Source organism: Phyllostomus discolor, chromosome 14 (genome assembly GCF_004126475.2).
Source record: "Phyllostomus discolor isolate MPI-MPIP mPhyDis1 chromosome 14, mPhyDis1.pri.v3, whole genome shotgun sequence".
Lineage (NCBI taxonomy): Eukaryota > Metazoa > Chordata > Mammalia > Chiroptera > Phyllostomidae > Phyllostomus > Phyllostomus discolor.
Genome location: NC_040916.2, coordinates 14,163,868 through 14,184,818, shown reverse-complemented (window position 1 = coordinate 14,184,818; position 20,951 = coordinate 14,163,868). Strand labels below are relative to the sequence as shown.

Genomic DNA, 20,951 nt, shown 5'->3' with positions numbered 1-20,951 from the left:
CATGTATATATACATATATATTTACAAACAACGAAGACAATTTGAGCTCTGTTATCAAGTCACTCACAGACAGTGTTTAGACGGCAGGAGCAGAAAAAAAATATTCCTCGTTCCTCACGTTATCAAGGAACCAGTCCGAGTGAAGAAAAACTACAAGGAGCAGAACTCTGTTCGTGGAAAGGAAAAAGGAAATGGGGAACTGGATATCCATCTCGCCAAGTGAAGCAGTGAAAGAAAATTCTGCATTGTGAATTTCTTTCCATTATTTTCTCAAATACGACCTAGCAACTCAGATTAGGAGAACAATGACCGAGATGCTGGAAATCCATCCTGGCCATCTGATCAATCGGTAGGAAATGTTGGCAGTCACAAAATTAATGAAAAGAGGAAAGACTTCCTTAGAGTTTCAGATACTGTTCTTTTTGTTTTAAATCAAAAGTGGTCTTCTGAAGAGCGACTGTTTCTCATATTTGTAATAATAATGTTACCTTAATGTTTCTTCTGTTTTCAAAGAGTTGCTCTATGTGGAAAATCCTCTGATTTTTGTATCAATAACTTGATGAAAGTAAAGAACAAAACATTTTGGTCGACAGAGCAACTGAACACTTTCTGTTGATCAATCAGTGTCATGCTGATCATGTCGTATGCTCCTTGGTAGTGGCAGGAACTTCATGGTGCAAGGAAATAAAGGGTCTGGGTTTAACCTGTATTCTTTCTTTTGTTCTCGTCACCTTACTCTCCCAATTTTCCATCTTGGGACATTATTGAGAAACTGCTGTAGGTATGTTGAGACCGTCCATCTCCTTCTGATGACATTCAAGTGACAGTCAGTGTCACACAGCATGTGCCGTAGATGCTGTCGTGCTACGGGCACGGGGTACTGCGCCAGCCCTCAGAGGGGCGGGGCGACTCTGGCTTATCACTTAACCCTCAGTTGTTCACGTAGTCAGAGCTGTTCTGCCTTTTTCATGAGCTGGTTGTGAGGCTCAGAGGGAGTCGCTCCATATTACAAACAATTCTGAAGTATAAACATAGCTGCAAATGTAGATAGTTGCACATCACAACAGGAATTTGATAGATTATAGGATTGCTCAATCAACTTGACCTATAGAATTTAAAAAGAAATTAGCATTATGAAGGACTTCCTTGTTTTTTTTTTTTAATTTGAAATCCTGAATTTTCACCTCCTTTTTGAAATCTCCCTTGGTTCTTTCAAAAAAAAATTCTCTGTATGAATTAATGCTCCCGCACTACTTTTTCCATTCTTGTATTTCCGCACTTGCTACATTGAAGTGTACTCACATATTTACCGGGTGAGCTCCAGCAGCCCATCGGGACTTTCTGGGCAGGGCTCCTGTTTGTTTGTCCTGTCACCAGTGTCACCCACATACATGACACACTCAATACGTGTTTGTCAAAAGATTTTAGGAGGAATTTTACAGTGAGATTCCTTTGTGTGGTTCATCAAAGTATGTACCAGGCAAGAGGGACGTATATATTTGTTTGGTCTATGAAAGATAATATCCAGGCGTGCAACAATAAAGAATTCTGGGTATTCTGTGCATCAGATTAGGCACTCTTGAGCACGGCCTCTCCTGCCCATGGTCCAGAGGAGAGGAGGAGAGAGTTAGCAGTGATGTAACCATTGGCAGAAAGGAGATCTTGCAAAACAGGAGCAGGTGACTCTGTGTAGAACTGTTTTCAGATACCTCAGCCTCTTTCTTCACCACCAAAGATTTCCAGCGTCATCTTCTCTGGACCTCACGTCATCTTGTCTGTAGCAAGGGGATGGAACCAAACGATCTTTAATGCCTCTCCTCGCTCGGTGATTCTAATTGGAGACTGATGGTTGTTATATTATTTTTGGCGTTTTTTTAAAATAAAAACTAGATAAAATTCACTGGAGGAAGGGAAGATGGTGTCTGCATTCTGTGAAATGTTACACACCTTCAATCTCCCCATATATTTATTGTGCAAATATTATCAAAGCAACACTAAAGCAAATTGGAGAAAAGTCCAAACATTCAAGGAGGCAGGACTTCCATCAGGCTTTACAGAATGAGAGGTGCATGGGCAAATGAAAGGCAGTGGGGATGGCCACAGGGGTAGTGTGCGGAAGCACAGTAGCCTCATGCCAAGGAAAGGGTGTTGACGAATTGGGAAGGCTGGATTAATAGAAGAGAGGGCCTGGGATGCCTTGGCGAGTTGTCATTTCATCCTAGGAGCAGCGGAGGACCATGTTCAGGCAGGAAGAGAGGACAAAGTTGTACCTGCTGGATGTCATCAAAGGCTTGGCAGGGGATGAAACCAACAGGAGCAAAGAGGAAGAGAAGGGGAAATTGCTTGAGACGACTGGCACGGGGCTCTGTTAAGAGGAGAGAAAGACTGAGATGCAAGCCAGCGCAGAAGGGAGGAGCGCCGGTTCTGCCAAAGGAACCATCATTCAATGCAAAAGAGCTGCAAGGGTTCCTTCCCGCGGGAGGGATGTGGCAGCTCCTACAGTGTTCAGTGTTCACTTCTTCTGAGCATTTCTCATCGCTCAGAAAAGATTTATCTCAGCGGTCCAGGTGGTTAGCAGAGATGTTTATTAATGAGCTGCAGGAGAGATTGCCTATCTTTGTTCAACACAGGTGGATATATGAGTCTCCTGAAAGCTCCATGACGGCCAAGCGGGCCTCTTTTTAATAGCATTTCTTGGTCTCTACCAAGAACTCGAAGAACAGGCGTATATCCAGGGCTCTTTTTAAAAAATACTATTGAAGGCAATCTTCCTGCTTGTACATACTTTGCATTGTTCTGTAGTTGCTTTTTTCCTAGCCGTTGTTGTATTTCTTCCTACTGCCCGAGTTTTGAATTCGGCTCAATGCAGTCATTTCAGGATAATGCCATGCAGGAATAGCAGCTTGGCTTGATGACACTGCCGGCAATTGACATGTCAGTGTAAGTGCCTGGCATGTCCTTTGTTGTTGTGCATTCCTTTGCGAAGTATGCCTTTGTTCGGTCTTGAGAGGGTAGGCTTCGCCGGTTTTCCCTACTCTCCGGACGTGATTTTCCACAGCAAACGACTGCTCGGCTTTCTGTGGGATGGACGTGTTTGCCCTGTCCCAGTTCCTCCAATGGCCTCTCCGTTCCTTGTGCTGCGTCCTGCAAGGTGACTAATCTGCGGTGAAGGGCGGAGGCATGTTTTCGTATGATTTCTAAAAAAATACAGTCATGGGTTACGGTGGATAAATTGTACTTTCTTCCCAATTTGTCTCCTTTGTTTCTTACATCCTACAGTCTGTTTTTGCATGTCGTTGAGCTCATTATAGAAGGTCTGGCTAATGAATTATTATCCTTTGAAGTCATAAAATCCTCTTCTAGCGGTGTTCCTTTGAAGCCAGAAAAGGTCTTGTATAAACTACTGTTACAGATTCTTAACAATTTTCTACTGTAGTTGCATATTACAGTTTTGACTGCAGCCTGTATCTTCATTAGATCCAATAGAAAACTCTTTATCTACCCTGAGAATTTAAGATGATTCATCTGTGCATGTGGTACTCAGATGACAGTTAATACTATTGTTTAAATATATGGGTGTTTCCTGGGGAAAGTCGTTAGTACCTCTAAGAGCCTCTTCCCACTTGTCTGTTTTCAAGGTTAATATTTTTTGAAAGAAAATGATCTGTGTGGATGAAAATGTTTACTGTAGACATGCTATATCCTACAAAAGATATTGCCAACTTACGCACACGGGTATCTGGGCTCCTTCTCTTCACCTGGCTTCGGCCCTGGTTTTCCAGTGAGCACTGTGGCCCTGCCTGTTCCCATTTGGAGCAGTGATTTGTACAATGAATGCATCAGGGCAGTTAGGAGGGTGGCAGTGGCCCCGAAGATAATCGTGGTGGTCAACGCCAGCTCAGGAGCATAGTGCAGCCATGGGGAAGGAAGTGACAGGGACACTTTCCTGACTTTTTAATGTCCTCATTACTTTGCTTCTGCAAGTTCTTAAAAATCCTGTGGGGTAGGCAGTGGAGGTCATTTGTTCTCTTTTTGTTTAGTGTTAAACTTTTTATTTTAAATGAATTTGGATTTAGAGAAAAGCTGCAGACACGTATACAATATATATTTGAGAAAACAGAATCATAGGATGACTCGGTGACTCATTTAGAGTCTAGCCACAAAGTAGGTGATCAGTAGATACTGATCCGTGAGAGTAAAAAGGGACTGAAACTGGGGTCTCCTCACTCTTTGTCTTGTGACATTTTTGACACTCATTTGCATTTTGCAAGGCTAAAAACTCATTCTTTGATGTATGCATATGTCACAGCAAATTGTAAGTTGTTATTTGGTTGTTATTAATCCATCATTTTGCATAGTATTTTGTAGTAATAAGTAACCATGTAGGGTGTAGTGAAAAGACATTTGCAAACACAGTGCATTAAAGTATTTTACACTACTGGTTACTGCTCATTTACCTATGTCATTTTTATCTTCACAGAAATTGGCCCAGTGACAATTACCACAGATCCCAAGAAATTTCAGTATGAACTGAGAGAACTGTATGTTCAGGTGAGTGCTTGCTTTCCATTTTATTTCTTTTTTGGGGGGAAAGGAAAGCCATTCACTTTCAGCAGAGTCCTGATTGTTATATCTGAAAGAAGTGATGCTTCAATTCCAATACCACTTCTCGTTCCTGCCGAGTCCTCAATGAATTGCGCAGTGGGTGGGGCGGGGCACAGAATGGGCTCGAAGTATCGCCATTCATTCATGCGTTCTCAGTGGCTCCTTCCACGTGACTATGGCAGAACGGAGCGGTTGTGACAGAATGTTGGGCCCACATAGTCTACGATATTGATTACATGACCCTTGACTGAAGAAGTTTCCTGGCCCCTGCTCTTGGTGAGTCCCTTCACTGAGAATCATAAGGAACGGTTAATTCTTCCCACACAACAGTAATGATAATTTTGATATTCTGTGCTCTGTGTATAAAATGTTGGACTGTAAGTATTGTGTAATTTGCTTATTAGACAATAATAACATTGGTTTAAATGTTATTCCAAAAAATAGAGTTGGAGCTAGTTGATATCCACCTTCTCGGTGTGGTTTTGAAATCATTATCCCCAAATCCATTCATTAAAAAAAACAAAATTGCTTCCCTTGAGGCCATGTCAGCCTCATACTGTCCTCCCTGGGTGGTCCCTGTTGCAGTCATTGGTGGAATGTTTAACCTCTCCCCGTCATTCATCTAAGATCTTGGTTCCTGGGTCATTGGCTACCTCTTCCTCTCAAGGCTGCTGTTCTTCTGGGGGACTTCCAAATCAATGACAATGACCTGTCAGAACCTTCTCAGTGCCTTACCCTGCTAGTCGCCTTCAGCGACTTTTTCTTTTCTCCGTCTCCATCTTCTGTTCCCACACACACCCTCTGGACCTCCTCATCGCCCCAGTCCAGTCTGCCCCTCAAATCCCTCTTTCCAGCATCTTCTCCTCCAACAACAACCACCAGTCCACCATGCCTCTTGGTGCATTTCCTTGCACTGCAACATCATCCCCTTCACCCTCGGTGAGCGCTCTGGTCCATTGACCCCTCTCCCGTCTCCCAGGCCTTCAAATCTCTCCTTTTTTCACTTTTCCTCAATCCAGTTCAGAGGTCAGTTGCTTCAGAAACACTCCCTTTTCTTTTTCTTGGCCATTGCTTTTTGGTTCAAAAGGCAAAACCTCATTCTTGAATGATCCCAAAGATGCGCATTGTCCCTGTCTGTCCCCTGGTAGGCAGGTGCTATTGAAGTCTCACAAGGTGGCAGGTCGAATCCACTGTAAATACATAGCCACCCGTGTCCACTGAAGTCAGTACTCTCACGATCCGACTGTGTTCCTTTGGTCAGTGAAATCCATCATTCCTCCCATAGACAATCGCAAATACTGTCTACTCTTCTTTCTTGAACATCTACTCATGCCATCACCCCTTTATTGATGGCTGCTTCAGCAAATGACCTGTTGTGACTCACTTACTCTTTTGCACACGGGGATGTGAAAATGGAAGCCCTCTGCTCTTCACAGCTGGCGTGTCATCCATCCATACCCAGTGCCTGTTTTATTCTTACTCTCTACTTGATCTTAACCCCTTGGCTTTCTCGGGATCTTCACACTATCAAACTGTTCCTTTCAACTGCTTGATCATTCCCATTTACTTTTAAATACATTCAAGTATCTCCAAAAACAAACAAGCAAACAAACAAACAAACCCCAAGAAACCAAAGCATAAAAAGCAAAATAAAGAAACAACAGCAAATCTCTTTTTTTTCTCAATTTCTCTCACCAATAACAACTTTTCTCTTTCTCAGGTCCCTCAGTGCCTGGGAAGTGGTCTGCATTCACTGCCATCCTTCCCTCGCACCCCTCGGCCCCATTCCCCGCTCAGTCTGTTTGCGTCGAGTCCCCACACCCCCACCTCACTGAGGCCGTCCCGCTGGTGGTGCCCGGGCTCTGTTTTGCTCTCTGCACTGGGAGCATCTCAGTCACCAGCATGTGGGGCAGGCATCCGTGTAGTCTCTGACAATACTGACCTCTCTCCCCTCCTTCTTGAGTCATTCTCCTCCCTTAACTACTCTCTCGTGTTTCTTCCTGCCTTTTTCTCATCTTCCTAGACAGCTCGGTCCCCTCCATTTGGCCCTGAAATGTTGGGGTGCTTGAAGGTTTTGGAACCGGCCCCATTTTCCCTCTCATTCTATGTCCTTTCTTTAGGCAAAATCGTCCACCACTCGCATAAATATGTTCCCGGCCTAGGCCCCTGCTCTGAGAAGCAGGCCCTGAGTGTCAGTGTCTTCGAAGGCACGGGGACCCTCGAAAGGAAACGCAAATGTTCCCTTTCTGCTGACCCACGCTCGGCCCCCAGTCCTTGCTCTTCGTCTTTGGTTATTTTTGTGAATGACAGCTGTAGTGTTCTGGTTCTGCTACCAAAAATCTGAGTCATTTTAAACACATCCGTCCCTTTCCTGATCAAGTCTTGGTTTTTAACTTTCTAAATATTTTTATACCCATGGACTTCTCTCCATTTCCATTGGTACAGCCTTAGTCCTAGTTCCTATGGCTTAAGCCTAAATTAATGCCAAAAGATTCTAAGTGATTTTCCTTCATTTATTGTTGCTTTTATGTTTAGGCTCTTTTCTCCTCTGTGTGGGGGGGCTCTGCCCGCAGGGGCCCCCTGGCTACCACGCATGAGGGTAAGTCTACCAAGACATGATCTGCTTGGGGAGGAAAGGTGGCCGATTTCTCAAAGGAGAAGGGTCGGGAGCCTGTTCCTCAATGGGCTTTTATTGGGTTCATTTGCACAGGAACACAAATAAAGCTCATTAATCATTGCCAGGCAGTAAGGATCAAACAATAGATAACAAAGAACTCTGAGGGCCTATTTTGAGCCAGGGTCAGATAGCTAAAGAGCTGTAAAACTTTGAGGAACAAACTTACTTCTTGCTTGGACCCTTATCATTTCATCGAGAGCATTCTAAACAAAGCAGGTTTTACAGGATTTTACATATTCTTTCTTAGGCCTGATTGCCCCGGGGAACCCACCCTTTCCAGCACAGGGCTGCACCACCCTCTGTCATTGCTTCAGGCTTAAGTCAGGCAGGGGAAGTAAGGCAGCCAAGAGATTAGGAGACTTCTCACAGACAGAATGAGGACTCAGGCTATGTCAAAGCCGAGGGGCGAGCGAGGGTCCATCACCCCCTTTTGCTGTAGTCCCCAAAGTCCTTCCTTGGGGACTTCCTTGGGCACGTGATCGTGCCTGTCTTAGGTCATTCCCCCCTTGGGGAATCTTACCCATCATTGGCTAACCGACCAAGCATTGGGGGCCAGTTATGGATGAAGTAAAAGGAGCAGAAGTGGTGCTCCTGCCAGGGAGATAAGCTTTTGTCTCCTTAGTGGCTTACAGTCCAAGGTCGCTCCCTCAGCCTTAGCCTTGGCAGGGGTTACATCTTCTGAAACCAGGCAGGGCGGTTCCCAACACCTCTGCAGACAAATTTTTCTCCAAAACCATCTGTGAACATTTTCCCTGACACCCTGTCCATTCATATTGCACTCTCACTGCATCACATTCTTCCCGAGGTCCTCCGTGACCCGAGACCTCACTGCCCCTCAGCCCTGTCTCGTGCCACTTCCTCCCTTGGGCATGGGGCCCTGCGCTCTGCGTTGGGGCCATGCATGGAGCCTCCGTGTCTGTGCTCCCATCTGTCTCCCCTTAGAGCTTCCGCACATGCTGTTCTCGCGTAGGAGGTTCCTGTCCTTCGTCTGTCCTCGGCCCATGCCCCTCGTCTTGAATAGCGCTTCCTCAGAGAACCCACCCTGTCCGTCAGGCTTGGCCGTGTCTCCTTGCCTCCCTTCGTCACAGCGTAGTTGGGATCTCACACTGAAGGACCGTGTCTGATGTAGCGTGTTACTGAGTACTCTAGTAAAATGCCTGGCACGTAGAACGTGCTCACTTTTTGATCAGCGAAAGGATGAATGAGTGAATATACCATGATGTACAAATTAAGAGAGTCCAGATCTGACCTTGAAGTTTAATAGTCTGCTTTCACTGTTGGGTGAGTGACTTAAGGGCTAGCTATGGTGTCAGCATTATTAGGGCATATGGTGAAAAACCCTAAGCTTGGCATTCCAAATACATATTCAGTCATAATTCTTGTACTGCTCAGGCCTCTATTTTTAAGTCATATACTGAATTGAATCGCATTTCATATGTTTATTTTTTTAAAGATTTTATTTATTTATTTTTAGAGAGGGAAGGGAGGGAGAAAGAGAGAGAGAGAGACATCAATGTGTGGTTGCTGGGGGCCATGGTCTGCAACCCAGGCATGTACCCTGACTGGGAATCGGACCTGCGACACTTTGGTTCGCAGCCCATGCTCAATACACTGAGCTACGCCAGCCAGGGCCATATGTTTTTAAATAGATTTTATGTAGTCATCCCTTGGCTGTTTTTCTCTCTTATTAAGTTGATTTGACAATTATCTTCACTAATATATTTCCATTTCCCTTCTCTTATACCATGTTATTCTTTTTCAGTCATTATCTTGATACTTAATTACAATTTACTTTTCTCTCTCTCAATATAACAAATTATTTATTTGCCACTTTGGAGGTCCAGATTCTTAGAAAAAAATCTTTACATATAAGTTTCTGTCTTAGACATGGATTGTGGGAATTGGACATTATATTCCCTGGTTGTGTACATTTTTAAAAAAGATTTTATTTATTTTATTTTTAGACAGAGGGGAAGGGAGAGAGAAAGAGAGGGAGAGAAATATCAATGTGTGATTGCCTATCACACACCCTCCATTAGGGACCTGACCCAAAATTTAAGCATGTGCTCTGACAGGGAATTGAACCGGCAATCCTTTCGTTTATTTGCAGGCAAACTCAGTCCACTGAGCCACACCAGGCAAGGCTAGTTGTGTCCATTTTTATGTCTCCTATCCTATCATGGGCTCTCAAGACATTAGCTTTGTATCTCTTATTGAGCATTTGATCCACCTGTGGGATGCGTCAGTGTCTGCAGCGGAATGGACTGAAGTAGCTGCTGAAGAAAGGAATGCCACAGGATGGTGGTTTTACCTCATGGTACAACAGATACCTTAAAAACCTAGTCATCAATTTTTATTACGGAGAGATGCAGAAGGGCCAAGTATGGAGATTTCTAGCCGAGAGGATATGAGGAAGGGATTTACTGTATTCTTTTATTTTTTCTCTCTCTGCAAGAACACAGCCAAGGTTACATTCTTAGACATCTGGCCAGAATGGAAATGCCTATATTCTCAATGAAACTGGGCACTGATACGGCCTGATTTCCTGCCTCTCCCTTTCGTTTGTTCCGAAGGATTTTTCAGAGTGAAAATCCTTACCCTCCTTACCCTCCTGGCTCTGTCTGCGCCTGAGTGAAGGATGGTGATTCCTCACTCACACCCCATTGATGCCCCACCCACCGCCCCATACACCCTCCCCCACCTTCTGAAATTGAACCTGATACACTCTACAGGGTCACATAATAACTCAGTTCAAGAAAATAATCTTTCTTCCTCTTTCCCCTGGAATGAAAGCTGGTGTCCAATGCTCTGGAGGTTTCCCTTGGACTGGCTGCGTCTTATGGATTCATGTTGCATTGTCTCGGGAGCCAAGAGAATGCTTAATTAGAACAACCAGCCGGGGGCGGGAAACAGTATTTACTTTTCCCCCTCATTCTGCACTGGGCGGTGTTACAGGCATCGAGTAAAAACCACGCGAGTGTTTTTACTTTCAAAGTTTCTAGTGAGTTATCCTTTTTCAAATCAGTGGCAAAAATGTCATTAAGTGGGGGTTAAATATGAAAAGACTCTAAGCTTTATCATTTAATGCCTAACCTGAAGAATAGGTTTTGTTTTTTCTTTGATGTTTGCATAGAGAATGTTTTCTTATTTCATACATTGGTCTGAGGAACTAACTTTTACACATTTCATAGAATCTTAGTACACAATACTATGTTTCGTTATATGTGTAATTTCCAGATCATATTCCGTTGCCCTTCTGTCATTTTTAGTGACTCCCCCTGAATCACAGATATGGAGAGCAAAAAGGACTGCTGTCCTATTAAAACCAACTTGGTTTTTTTTTTTTAAAAAGGAGCCTTTAAAAATACTCTTTTCACACTTGTAATAGTTTTGAAAATGAGGAAAGTAAATTCAGTTTGATGTAAATTTAAATAATTGCTCATTAATATTTCAGTAGGCTCGGCTATTGTTTTTACAGAGATATGGAATCAAGGAGGAGCAGTTTAAAGTTTTCCAAGAAACACTCAGCAAAAAAAAAAACCTCACTGAATTGAAATCATTGAATTTATAACATTAACTTCATTTGGCTTTCCTTCTTTCTTCTGGAATACAGATAAGTAACTTAAAAAGCAACTGAGCTTTCTCTCTGGGGACCAGAGGGGAAGAAAAATGACAGTAAATGGTATTCAGATCACTCAGAGCTTTGGGAATCAGTCTCCTTGTAACTGTGCAGCGCCAGGCCCTGCCTCGGGCCAGGCCCGTGTTCTTTGCAGGGAGCCATAGAGCTTGTTGAGAAAATGCTGTTGGCAGTGCTGTGCTTTCAAGCCTTCTATTCGGATGTTTTCAAGAACAAAAGCATAGTTGTCAAACATTTGAAGTATAAAAAAGGGTATTTCTACAACAATAGAATTACAGCTCTTTTATGTAGATAATTGATTCTCAAAGCTTAAAAGCCTTCCACGTAATTTAGTTTTTCTTCGTGAAGTATTTTAATAAAACTCACCCCCCAAAGACAGGAATAAGAGTACAAATATGTAGAATAGCATCGTCACATGGCAATGAGGTATGAGGAAGGTAAGGGTGAGGTCCAGCCGTTGTCTCCCTGTAGCCAAAGCAGAAGGGGACGCAGACGTGCCGCAGCGGGCTGAGGTTCGGGGGAAGTGTGCGCTGTGCTGTGAGAACACGCGATGCTAGAGTTAACTGCCGAGGGAGAACACGGAAAGCCACGGCCAGCTAGATAAAGACTGTCAAAAAGAAGAGGACAAGGTAACACCGATTTTAGAAAAACAGTCCCTGTGTCAGTTTGGTCTTCACTTTATCTAGTTTCTAGCACTCTAACTTACGCACTACGTGAAAGTGTGCTTTGTATGTCTAGTTTTATGGAGAAATCTTCTACATGAATTTTTTTTAAAGAAATTGAGCTGATGTGTAACCCCCCAAATAAGAAAGCAAAAAAAAAATGACTAGAAAAATAAAAGGATAGAGAGTGTACATCAGTAGAGATGCATATAAAATAGAGAGCAATAAAATATAATTTTCACTTTTGGTTTTGGACGTGATTCAACTTAAGAAAGCAGTGTGTATTTCCATTGGAATTTTTAAAATATGCATTTGACTTAACAAATGCATGTATATGTGTTTTTATACACTCTTACTGGAAGAAATGCATGCACTTCACTTAGGGAGTAAATGAGCTAAAAAGTCCAATACATATAACTCATTGTACATGTAAAAGCTTCAAGAACATCAGAACCAGTGTCTGTCCCAAAGGGAGGGCTTGGCACCTGTCAGCGCTCATTACTGCCATTTTCACTCCTGCCTCCACTACTCCACAGTGCTTTAAAGGGACATAATCGCCAAATAATTATACCATAAGTGAGCAACACTCACGGAACATGTGCTTGTGAAAGATTTTGCAAGTATAAGTTGTTCTTTCAATTCGCACCCACACAAATATCAGTGTTACTTTCTTACAAATGCGGATTCTCAAGGTTTGGGATGTTAGGTGACATTCCTGACTCGGGTCCCCCAACTGGCAAGTAGCAAGGCTGGTTTTTAAAACTGAAGGTATTTAATGGCATGACATTGCCCTTTAATCACTCTGCTGCTTTCCCTCTAACTACTGGTTTAAGTAGCCTTATTAATCTCTTCCAGTTAAAATTTGTTTATATGACATCCTCCTGTATTTTGCTTTGAAGTGGGAGAGTAGAGAGCCGAAGACAGATGTAGATCAAGGGCTGGTCTCATTCTCAACGGAATGGACTTACTCCTTAAAGATTGTGACTTCCGCTCTTACCTCCTATCACCTCGAATTACTGAGCAGCAAAATGCAAAGTTAATTTTAAATAAAAATTCTTTCCTCCCTTTGCTCAGCACATGTTCTCGCTACTGAGGGCGGTGGTGAGCTTATTTAAGTGTGAGCCCAGAGACCCTTGGAGGGACACAGGAGCAAGGTGCGTTTTGAGAGATCGAAAGGTGTTTATGCTGGAGTTGTATATGCAGGTGGTGTTTTGATTATTTTCATGGTTAGAATTAAAATCGTAGTTTGCTGCTGGAGGAATGGATTCTCTGAGGACCAGACAGCCTTGTGTTTTCAGGGAAGGAAGGAAGGGGATGGAGATACCGAATGGAGGGGACGAAGAGGGAATTCTTGGCTCTTTTCTGGCCATTCATCCTGGTGCCCTGTCCAGAAGCAAAGAGCTGGTCGATTTCCTAGTGATCTCTTGTGTGTACTTCCAAGGACAAGGGGCATGCATGGTTGTTGTGACTGCAGGATTGCCTTTTCAAAGCAGAACATACAGACAGAATGGGGTGGGTGTGGATTCTGATGGGAAATTTCTTGATTTTCTTTTCAAAGGGTGCATGTGTGGGAATGTTCTTCTGGGTAAATAACACGAGTCATTGCAGAGTAAGTACTGCAGTTACACGTGACAAAATAAAGTTTAAGAAGAGGAATCCATGCGTTTACCCCACACATACTACCTAACCAACTGACGATTGTGCTATTGCCCACAATAAGTACTATATCTGATCTTGTCAGGTTTTGGGTGATGGTAAGGATAGAGGTCAGAATGTTTTCCTTGGGAGAACATCCCTTCACCCACAGCAGGACCCCTAGAGAAAACTATAAACCTCATTTCAACCAAATGGGTATAAATAAATTAAAGATTTTTTTCTCAGTTCAAATTGATCAGAAGCTGTCTACAAGAAGCTAGCTCTTTTACTCTTAGGCTTTGAAAAAGTCTCAAGGAGAATTGTGGGGTCCTGGCATTGGTATTAACTTGGAGTGTTACTTATCCAGTGACCCCATCCTATGTATGAATTCCTTCCAGAAGCCTGTTGGTACCCCAGGCATGGATCGACACCAGTCAGAGATTTGATAACAGCAGCCTTCCACTGATGACACCTGCAGGCCTCCCCCAGGTGAGGTCTGGGTGCTCAGAGCCGATAGGGACTTCCTTCTGAGGCATATCCCGTTGTCGAACACCGGTGCAGTCCCCAGCTCAGTCCCTCAGGTCTCCTCATATAAATTGTAAACCAGGGCTCCATCCTCCTATACTTGTGTTGACTTTTAAAAATCTTCATTTATCTGATATATATATGTGTGTGTGTTTATACACACACACGCACACACACACACATCTCCTCCTTTGTGATGATCTAGATCTTCGTTCGCCACTCTTGTTTAGTGACTACTACCTGTAAAAAAAACCCCCATAACATTTATCTATCTCAGAACTTCCTATAATAATATTCATAAATTATAATGATTGGTTAGTACAAAAATGCATTGTACTGATAGTTTTTGTCAAGACCTGAAATAACATGAGCAGTATTAATATATCTGTATTAAATAAAAAGAGTCACATTACAATCTCCTTCAACTACCCAATAACAAATGTGCCTGAAATCATGTAAGATCCATGTGTGAGCATTGGAGCGGGAAGGAGGAGAGAGACTTCAGTGGGCAGGTTCAGCAGGACTTAGAAAAGTCAAAGGTCACAGCAGAGGAAAATGGGGAGAAGGAAAGCCATTCAGAGGTAGTACGAGCTGGACAGATGCCTCATCCACGAATAAGTGAATGCTGATTGGCTACAAGGGCCCGCTGAGACCCTGCCCCTGTCCTCTCCGTGGCCCATTCTCCCTGAGCCAACAGAAGAGTCATCTTTAGGAGAGACCAGGAATCCGTCCCAGCTGGGGACCAGGGCAGTGTCTTAATTTGAGAGGGAAAGAGAAGGTCACGATAAGAAGGTACAGAATCCTTGCAGGAGAGAGGAAGGAATTCTCTGAGAAGTAGAGAAGGGGAGAATTACGGAGGGGGAGACTAAGAATACCAAGATACCCTTTCTGCCTGCAATGAACCCTGCGTGCTCACACACATCCCCTGATTATTAGGCACTGTACGTGGTGTTTTTGTTAGACTTGGTTGCCTCTGTGCCGTTTTCCTCTTCAAAGGACCACGGCTCATTACAGTTCATGTGAATCATAAAGCTTTTGCAATGTCTCAAAGTATTATTACATGATTTTTGGTTTATTTATCAAGAGAGTAAGTGCCTGGAACATAGTGTATCTGTGATTATTTGAATTGAAGTGAACTGAATCTCCCCTTAGGACCCAACATGGAAAAAGTTCCAGCAGACTGAAAGATCAGTTGTTGAAGAGTTACACCCTCACCACTGTCAGGTGGTGACCTGAAAACCTGGATATGCTTGTGATTGTTGACCTTCAATACGCCTGGAATTGAGGCTAGCAGTTGTTCGATTTGGATGGCACCTTCTTCAAACTAGTCAAGGGCAGCGTGGTGGACTGCCCGAGATGTAACACCTTGTTTCGTTTTGATGATGGAGGTTTGAAGTTTTGGGCTCTGACGGTCTCTCAGTGCATCCCTGCCTTGTTCTCCACAAGTGATGAAGCCCAGCACACGTCACCGTCTGTAGAATTCCACAGTTGTTTGGATTTATTTTATACTTGCTTGGACCCAGCTTGACGTTAGAGGCGATGTAATTTAATGCTTTCCACATGTCTTCTTGGTCATAGCATCGCACAGCTGTATTTTAAGAACAGACCCTTGTCCAGCTTGTAATGGAGTATCATTCCTAAATTTCACAGGTAAATTATGCAAATGAGACACTTCAAGCAATGGGCGTTCCATGGGAAAGAGATACAGTCTGACTTTGAAAGCAGGCTGTACACCGTAGGTTGCACTCATGTTGGAATAAGGGTACATATTGTAATGGTAATAAGAATTTTTTCAGACCGTGGTGTGAGTCTACCAAAAGAGATCCATTTTTCGATTGCTTCGAGTTAGGCATACCTGGAAAACACCTGGCGTGAACCTAGTTCAGTGAGAACCGATGGTGAGAGGGGAAGAACCGAAGTGGGTTAAGAAGCGGAGGAGTAAAGAGGCACAGGCCAGGGCTGGCTCTCAGGTGAGCCTCCCTGGTCCTCTGATTCCTGGTCTGCCGAGCATTTTCCTGTTAGGTTTTGGACAGGGACTTCATTTTTCTTGAACTCTCTTCTCAGACTTCATAGGTTCCGTGTATTCCTTGCCTCTCCTCCACTGTCTTATAGTTAGAAAAATAAGCACGCTGACCTGTGTTTTATTACTATCTCCATGGATAGGATTTCTTTTCATTCTTACTTCGTCTTGCTTTCCAGGAATTTACTTTTTGAACATAATTATCCCTGGGACTCTGAGGTTATATTTTTTCCTTCTTTCTCTTTAATTCCAGGAGCACCGTTTACCAAGGAAAGGTCATATGCTTCTGTTTTTTTTTTCTGTCTGAAGTGTCTTTGGCAATTTAGTAGATTGTGGCCATCAGTAGAATGAGGAAGATAAAATGAATATCAAAATACTGAGCAAGAATGTGTCTACTGCCACAAATCAGATATATTTCAGAGTTCAAATAAAAACACAAAGTTCACAAATTTAGGCCCTTACATACTTTTAGGGAAATATGCAATTCAATGTATTATACAGTTTATTTCCTTTATGCCTTCCTTTTTCATGTATGTGTGTGGGTTTATGTGGTTTTGGGGAATACATTTACACAAAGCCATGTGAGTGGGGAGAGAGAAAATGGGAGGCAGATGAGAGAGGTGGGATAAAGATGAATGGGAGGTGGGGAGAGTCATTTCATACTCCACTATGAATATATACACACACAGAAGCGCACACACGCAGCGCTTGGTTAAAGTGCAAATTTTGAAGTCCTGGCTGACGTAGCTCAGTGGATTGAGCGCGGGCTGGGAACCAAAGTGTCCCAGGTTCGATTCCCAGCCAGGGTGCATGCCTGGGTTGCAGGCCATAACCCCCAGCAACCGCACATTGATGTTTCTCTCTCTCTCCATCTCCCTCCCTTCCCTCTCTAAAAATAAATAAATTAAATCTTTAAAAAAAATTAAGTGCAACTTTTGGAACTTGTACTTTCAGGGGGCTTACCTCTGGCATTATATCACTTGAAATGAGATGGGCTAAGCTTAAGTTACACTCAGGCTGAATGCAGCACGTGTGCCTCGTGGTGTCAAGGTTGCCTTGCGCAATCTCCTTCACTCATTCACTGTTCATTCATTTGTCTCTTCATTCATTAAACAACCAACTCACTGAATTTCCTCAAGGAACAAAGACTGAGTGGGAGGAGCAGGTGCATCGCAGTGCAGCTCAGCAAATGCCACGATGGAAGAATGAGCAAGTTCTGTGGGCACCTTCTGTGTGTGCAGTGCCCCTGGCCAGCTGAGTTTATGCTACATGGACAAATAGGAACTTTGTTTATATACTTTGCGTATGTATGTTTAAACAAGGTGAATAATTTATAGATCTTTGGAGTAGATTGCAGCTTGATTTCTGACCCTTCAAAAATTAAAACAACATGAATTTTGTTTCTAATAACTTTTGCTGGGAAATGAAGTTCACAGAAGACTTTCAGATCAAAGCAACAACCTTACAAATAACAGTCTAGAGGGAAGCCTACATCACTAACCCAAACGTGTCATTCTAAAGTAGTGCTGTCCAACAAAAAATACGATGAGCCACATATGTAATAAAAGGGTGGAACTTAATTTTAAAACTCGAACTCAGTGTATCCAAAATATTATCATTTCAACATCACTAGTATAAAAATTAGTGCCTCTTAAGTTTTTTTAATATACATTTTAATTAATTGAAATGAAATATTTAGTTCCTTAGTTTCACTAGCCATTTACTGAGTGCACAAATAACCACATGAGGCTAGTTAGTGGCTACTGTATTAGGCAGCACAGGTTATTTATGATTTAAAATGATTAGAAAACCAAACTCAAGCATCCCATAGGGAGCTTTTATAAGAATGTAGCATGACGTGTTAACTTCTATTGGGAAAAAGTTCCCTTTTTCTTTTCAGGAATCTGTGTCCACCGTGAGATAGACCAATAGTTTCACTGAGATATGAATTGCCAGTTAACATTTATTTTTAATTCTTAGATAACCACTAACTAGTATAAGCAGAAAGGTAATTATTTAAAGGCATTCTGTTGTTTGGGGAAGAGAAGGGTTTTATTTCTGCGAACAACTTGGAATCAATATGATTATAATCTCTGTTTGCAAACAGGAAATTCAGGGCAATTTTTACCATTTTTAATGGTAAAAAAAATACACTGATGCTCACAGAAGGAAAAAATTAGCTGAGCAACACGAATCACTCCCAAGGGATGTATTTAGAAGCATGGCCAGCCCAGGTTTCTGACATGTGTGGGTCAAAATGTTTCCTTTTCAGGGGACATCCCCCCATATTCTGGCTGCTTTGAAACTTTATGTCAGTTCCTCCATTAAAGTCAAAGAGAGATATATATATATTTTGAGAGTAAGATATAAAAAAGTCCCAGAAATACAAGGAATGCCTTTCATCTTTTATTTGTAATTATAATTGTGGAATTCTTTGTGGAGTTACAGCTGGGCCTGTTCATCACACTCTTTCCTTTAGGTAATAACCAGTATTAGACATCATATTTATGAGGTTCAAGGTTTCACAGAGGTGCTTTTTTTTCAGCAGAAAGGTGGTTTCAATACTTAAAGCAAATGTGGACTATATTGGTTTTATTAATAGGTGGGTTTTAAACTGGTCTAGTCAGATATATAGGTGATGAAATTAATGCAAGCTTGGAGGTTCCATTTCAATAGATGTTTTCTCAAGTTTTAGGGTGAGGCTGAAGTTATGGAGGGATCTCAGTGCAATGAATTACTTTGGAGTCCCTCCTAGGCTTCTAGGGAGTCTCTGGAGTCTACTGCCATGTGATGTTTCGGGATAAACTAAGTCATCCACTCTAGGTCCTCTTGTACACTTGAAAACAAGTCAGGTGACTTAGAGACTGCCCTTTGCTCCATAGCTGGACAGGGTTCATCATTCTTGCCATTCCTGGCATGTATCTCTGGAGATTTCTTAGCTGTTCCAATTTTTGGCCTGTAGACAGAAGAGTTCTTCTAGCCTCTCAATACTAGGTGACAATTAGTAGGCAATTATTGTCTCCTTAGAGTTATACCACCAGGATGCCATACTGTGTACTTGGCCATTCAGCAAATGCTTGTGGAATGGACAAATTATATTGTGATTCACACTCAAGTACATAATGTCAAGCAGAGTTGAAGTTTGTGTTGTTTAAGCTTCTGAAAACACAACAGGAATCTAAATTCTTTTTTTGGCAGTTCAGAATACTCATAACAAATATGCCAAGTTGGCTGCAAGTGAAAATTATTTCTACCAAACATACTAAAATTGCTAATGTACCCAATAACTACTTTCCATTTTGCTAGCACACAAATGTTCGTTTCTTGTACATGATAATCCTCCCCCAAATGACCATTATGCAAAAGGAAACATGTTGTATCATTGAAGAGTAAAGCACATTTGAGGACATGAGCCAAGGAAGGAGGTACGTCTGACTGGAAGAAGATAACGTTTTAAAAAGAGGAAACAGCATATCATCTCAACCTTGGAAGGAAAATAGCTCAATATGATACATACGTACTCATTGGTTCCTATATGCCAGCAAATGCTATGAGCTGAGGACTCCAGAGCACAGTTTATAGGAAATGGGAGGATTCAGACATGCATGTATCTGTGAGGAGTGTTGGATGAGGGAGATGGATGGAGCAGTAGTAGGCAGCTTGAATGCAAGTACTAAAGGCATTAAGGCTGAAGCAGGAGGCAAAGAACGGGAATTGGTCTCAGCTTAAATGAAGCAACCTGTGAAGTGAGAGCAGAAGTAGACAGCTAGTTAGAACATTTGATCCAACGCAAGTAGTTCATGAAAGATTTTAAAGAAAAATGTGATAAACGTAAAATAAAGTTTAGTGATAGGAAGAGCAGAAGATTCGATGAGAGGCTATACTTTAAATTAATAAGAAGTATGAATTATAACAAGTAAAGAGGAAGGCAAGGGACCTACTTAGAAGAAAAGTTGAAGGAACGTGGTTTGACCACTGAGTAGGTGAAGGAAGAAGGAAGAGTCACAGATGACCCGGGTTTTGAATCTGAATACCTGGGTGGATAGCATTATTAACAAAAGTAGGAAGACACAGGAAATACATAATGAGTTCCATTTTAGATGCGCTGAGTTGTAGAGACCCATAAAACATCGAAGAGTAGACGTTTAAGAAGCAATGGAAAATGGAAAATTGGAATGTGGAAGGTAAGTGCAGTCTGAGAATATGAGTATACAAGTTTTCTAAGCAGTACTACCTGTTAAACTAAATGTCCTGAAAGTGCCTGTCAGTGATTGAGGACAGGAGATAAAGAGAAGGGAAAGCCAACTCAGTAAGATTTCTGGGAGTCTCTAGTGATATCTTCTCAAAAATGAAGATAGGTTACTACAGCACCCAGCCGTCTACCATGAAGAAAGTGACATAATACTTAATGGGAGTCTCTATATCAATTATCTCTATATCAATATCTATATATTTATAATGGATTTGTATCATATATTTATAATAGAGGAGAGTTTGTAAAAGCATTAATGTCAACAATAGAGAAATGATTGACTAACTTATGAGTTGCAGACAGAATATCATGCAATCACTAAAATCAGTGATTCTGAAGAACATTGATGAGATAGAAACCTAAGTGAGATGTCCTAAATTTAAAATACAATGCATAGTATTGTAAATATGACATGCTTACAATTTCCTCTATACATTTATCTATTTTTGAAGGAAATAAATGTGACAAGAATTTCTTTTAAGGTGAGGACTATTTTTGTTTAGAAAAATACATATCTCTAGCTATCTATATATCTATATGCATATCTATCTGTCTATATTTATATCTATACCCATATATCTATCTGGAGAGACCGAGAGAGAGCACGCCTGTTCAAGTAGAAAATGAAACTCAGAGATCGTGTGCTGACAGGAGAATGAAGCAGAGTGAAAAGAATGACAGAGTATTTTGTATGAGGTGGTCATGGGAGGCTTCTCTGATAGGTAACCCCAAACCTTGGGGTATGGGAGACACAGCAGCGTGTTTGTTTGCTGGTGGGAATGGTCCAGTAGAGAGGGAGTGTTTGGCCACAGAGTGGAGAGAGGAGACAGCCGCAGGGCCCATGCCCCTGACGAGACGTGGGCGAGTAGTCCGTCCCAGCTGTGAGCACAGACCATTCCTTCGTGGGAAGGCAGGCGGGTAGTTGCCATTGCAGGCGG

At 42.3% G+C, this 20,951-nt stretch overlaps 1 protein-coding gene across 3 annotated transcripts in view; it reads left to right on the top strand.

Annotated features, from left to right (window-relative positions):
- Window positions 1-20,951, top strand: part of HMCN1 (hemicentin 1) — a 397,788-nt gene that overhangs the window by 91,148 nt on the left and 285,689 nt on the right. For all 3 annotated transcript variants that reach the window (XM_036015314.1, XM_028530624.2, XM_036015318.1), the window contains exon 2: window positions 4,481-4,551. In XM_036015314.1, coding sequence (XP_035871207.1) covers window positions 4,481-4,551 — 71 coding nt within the window. The remainder of the gene's footprint in view (window positions 1-4,480; window positions 4,552-20,951) is intronic.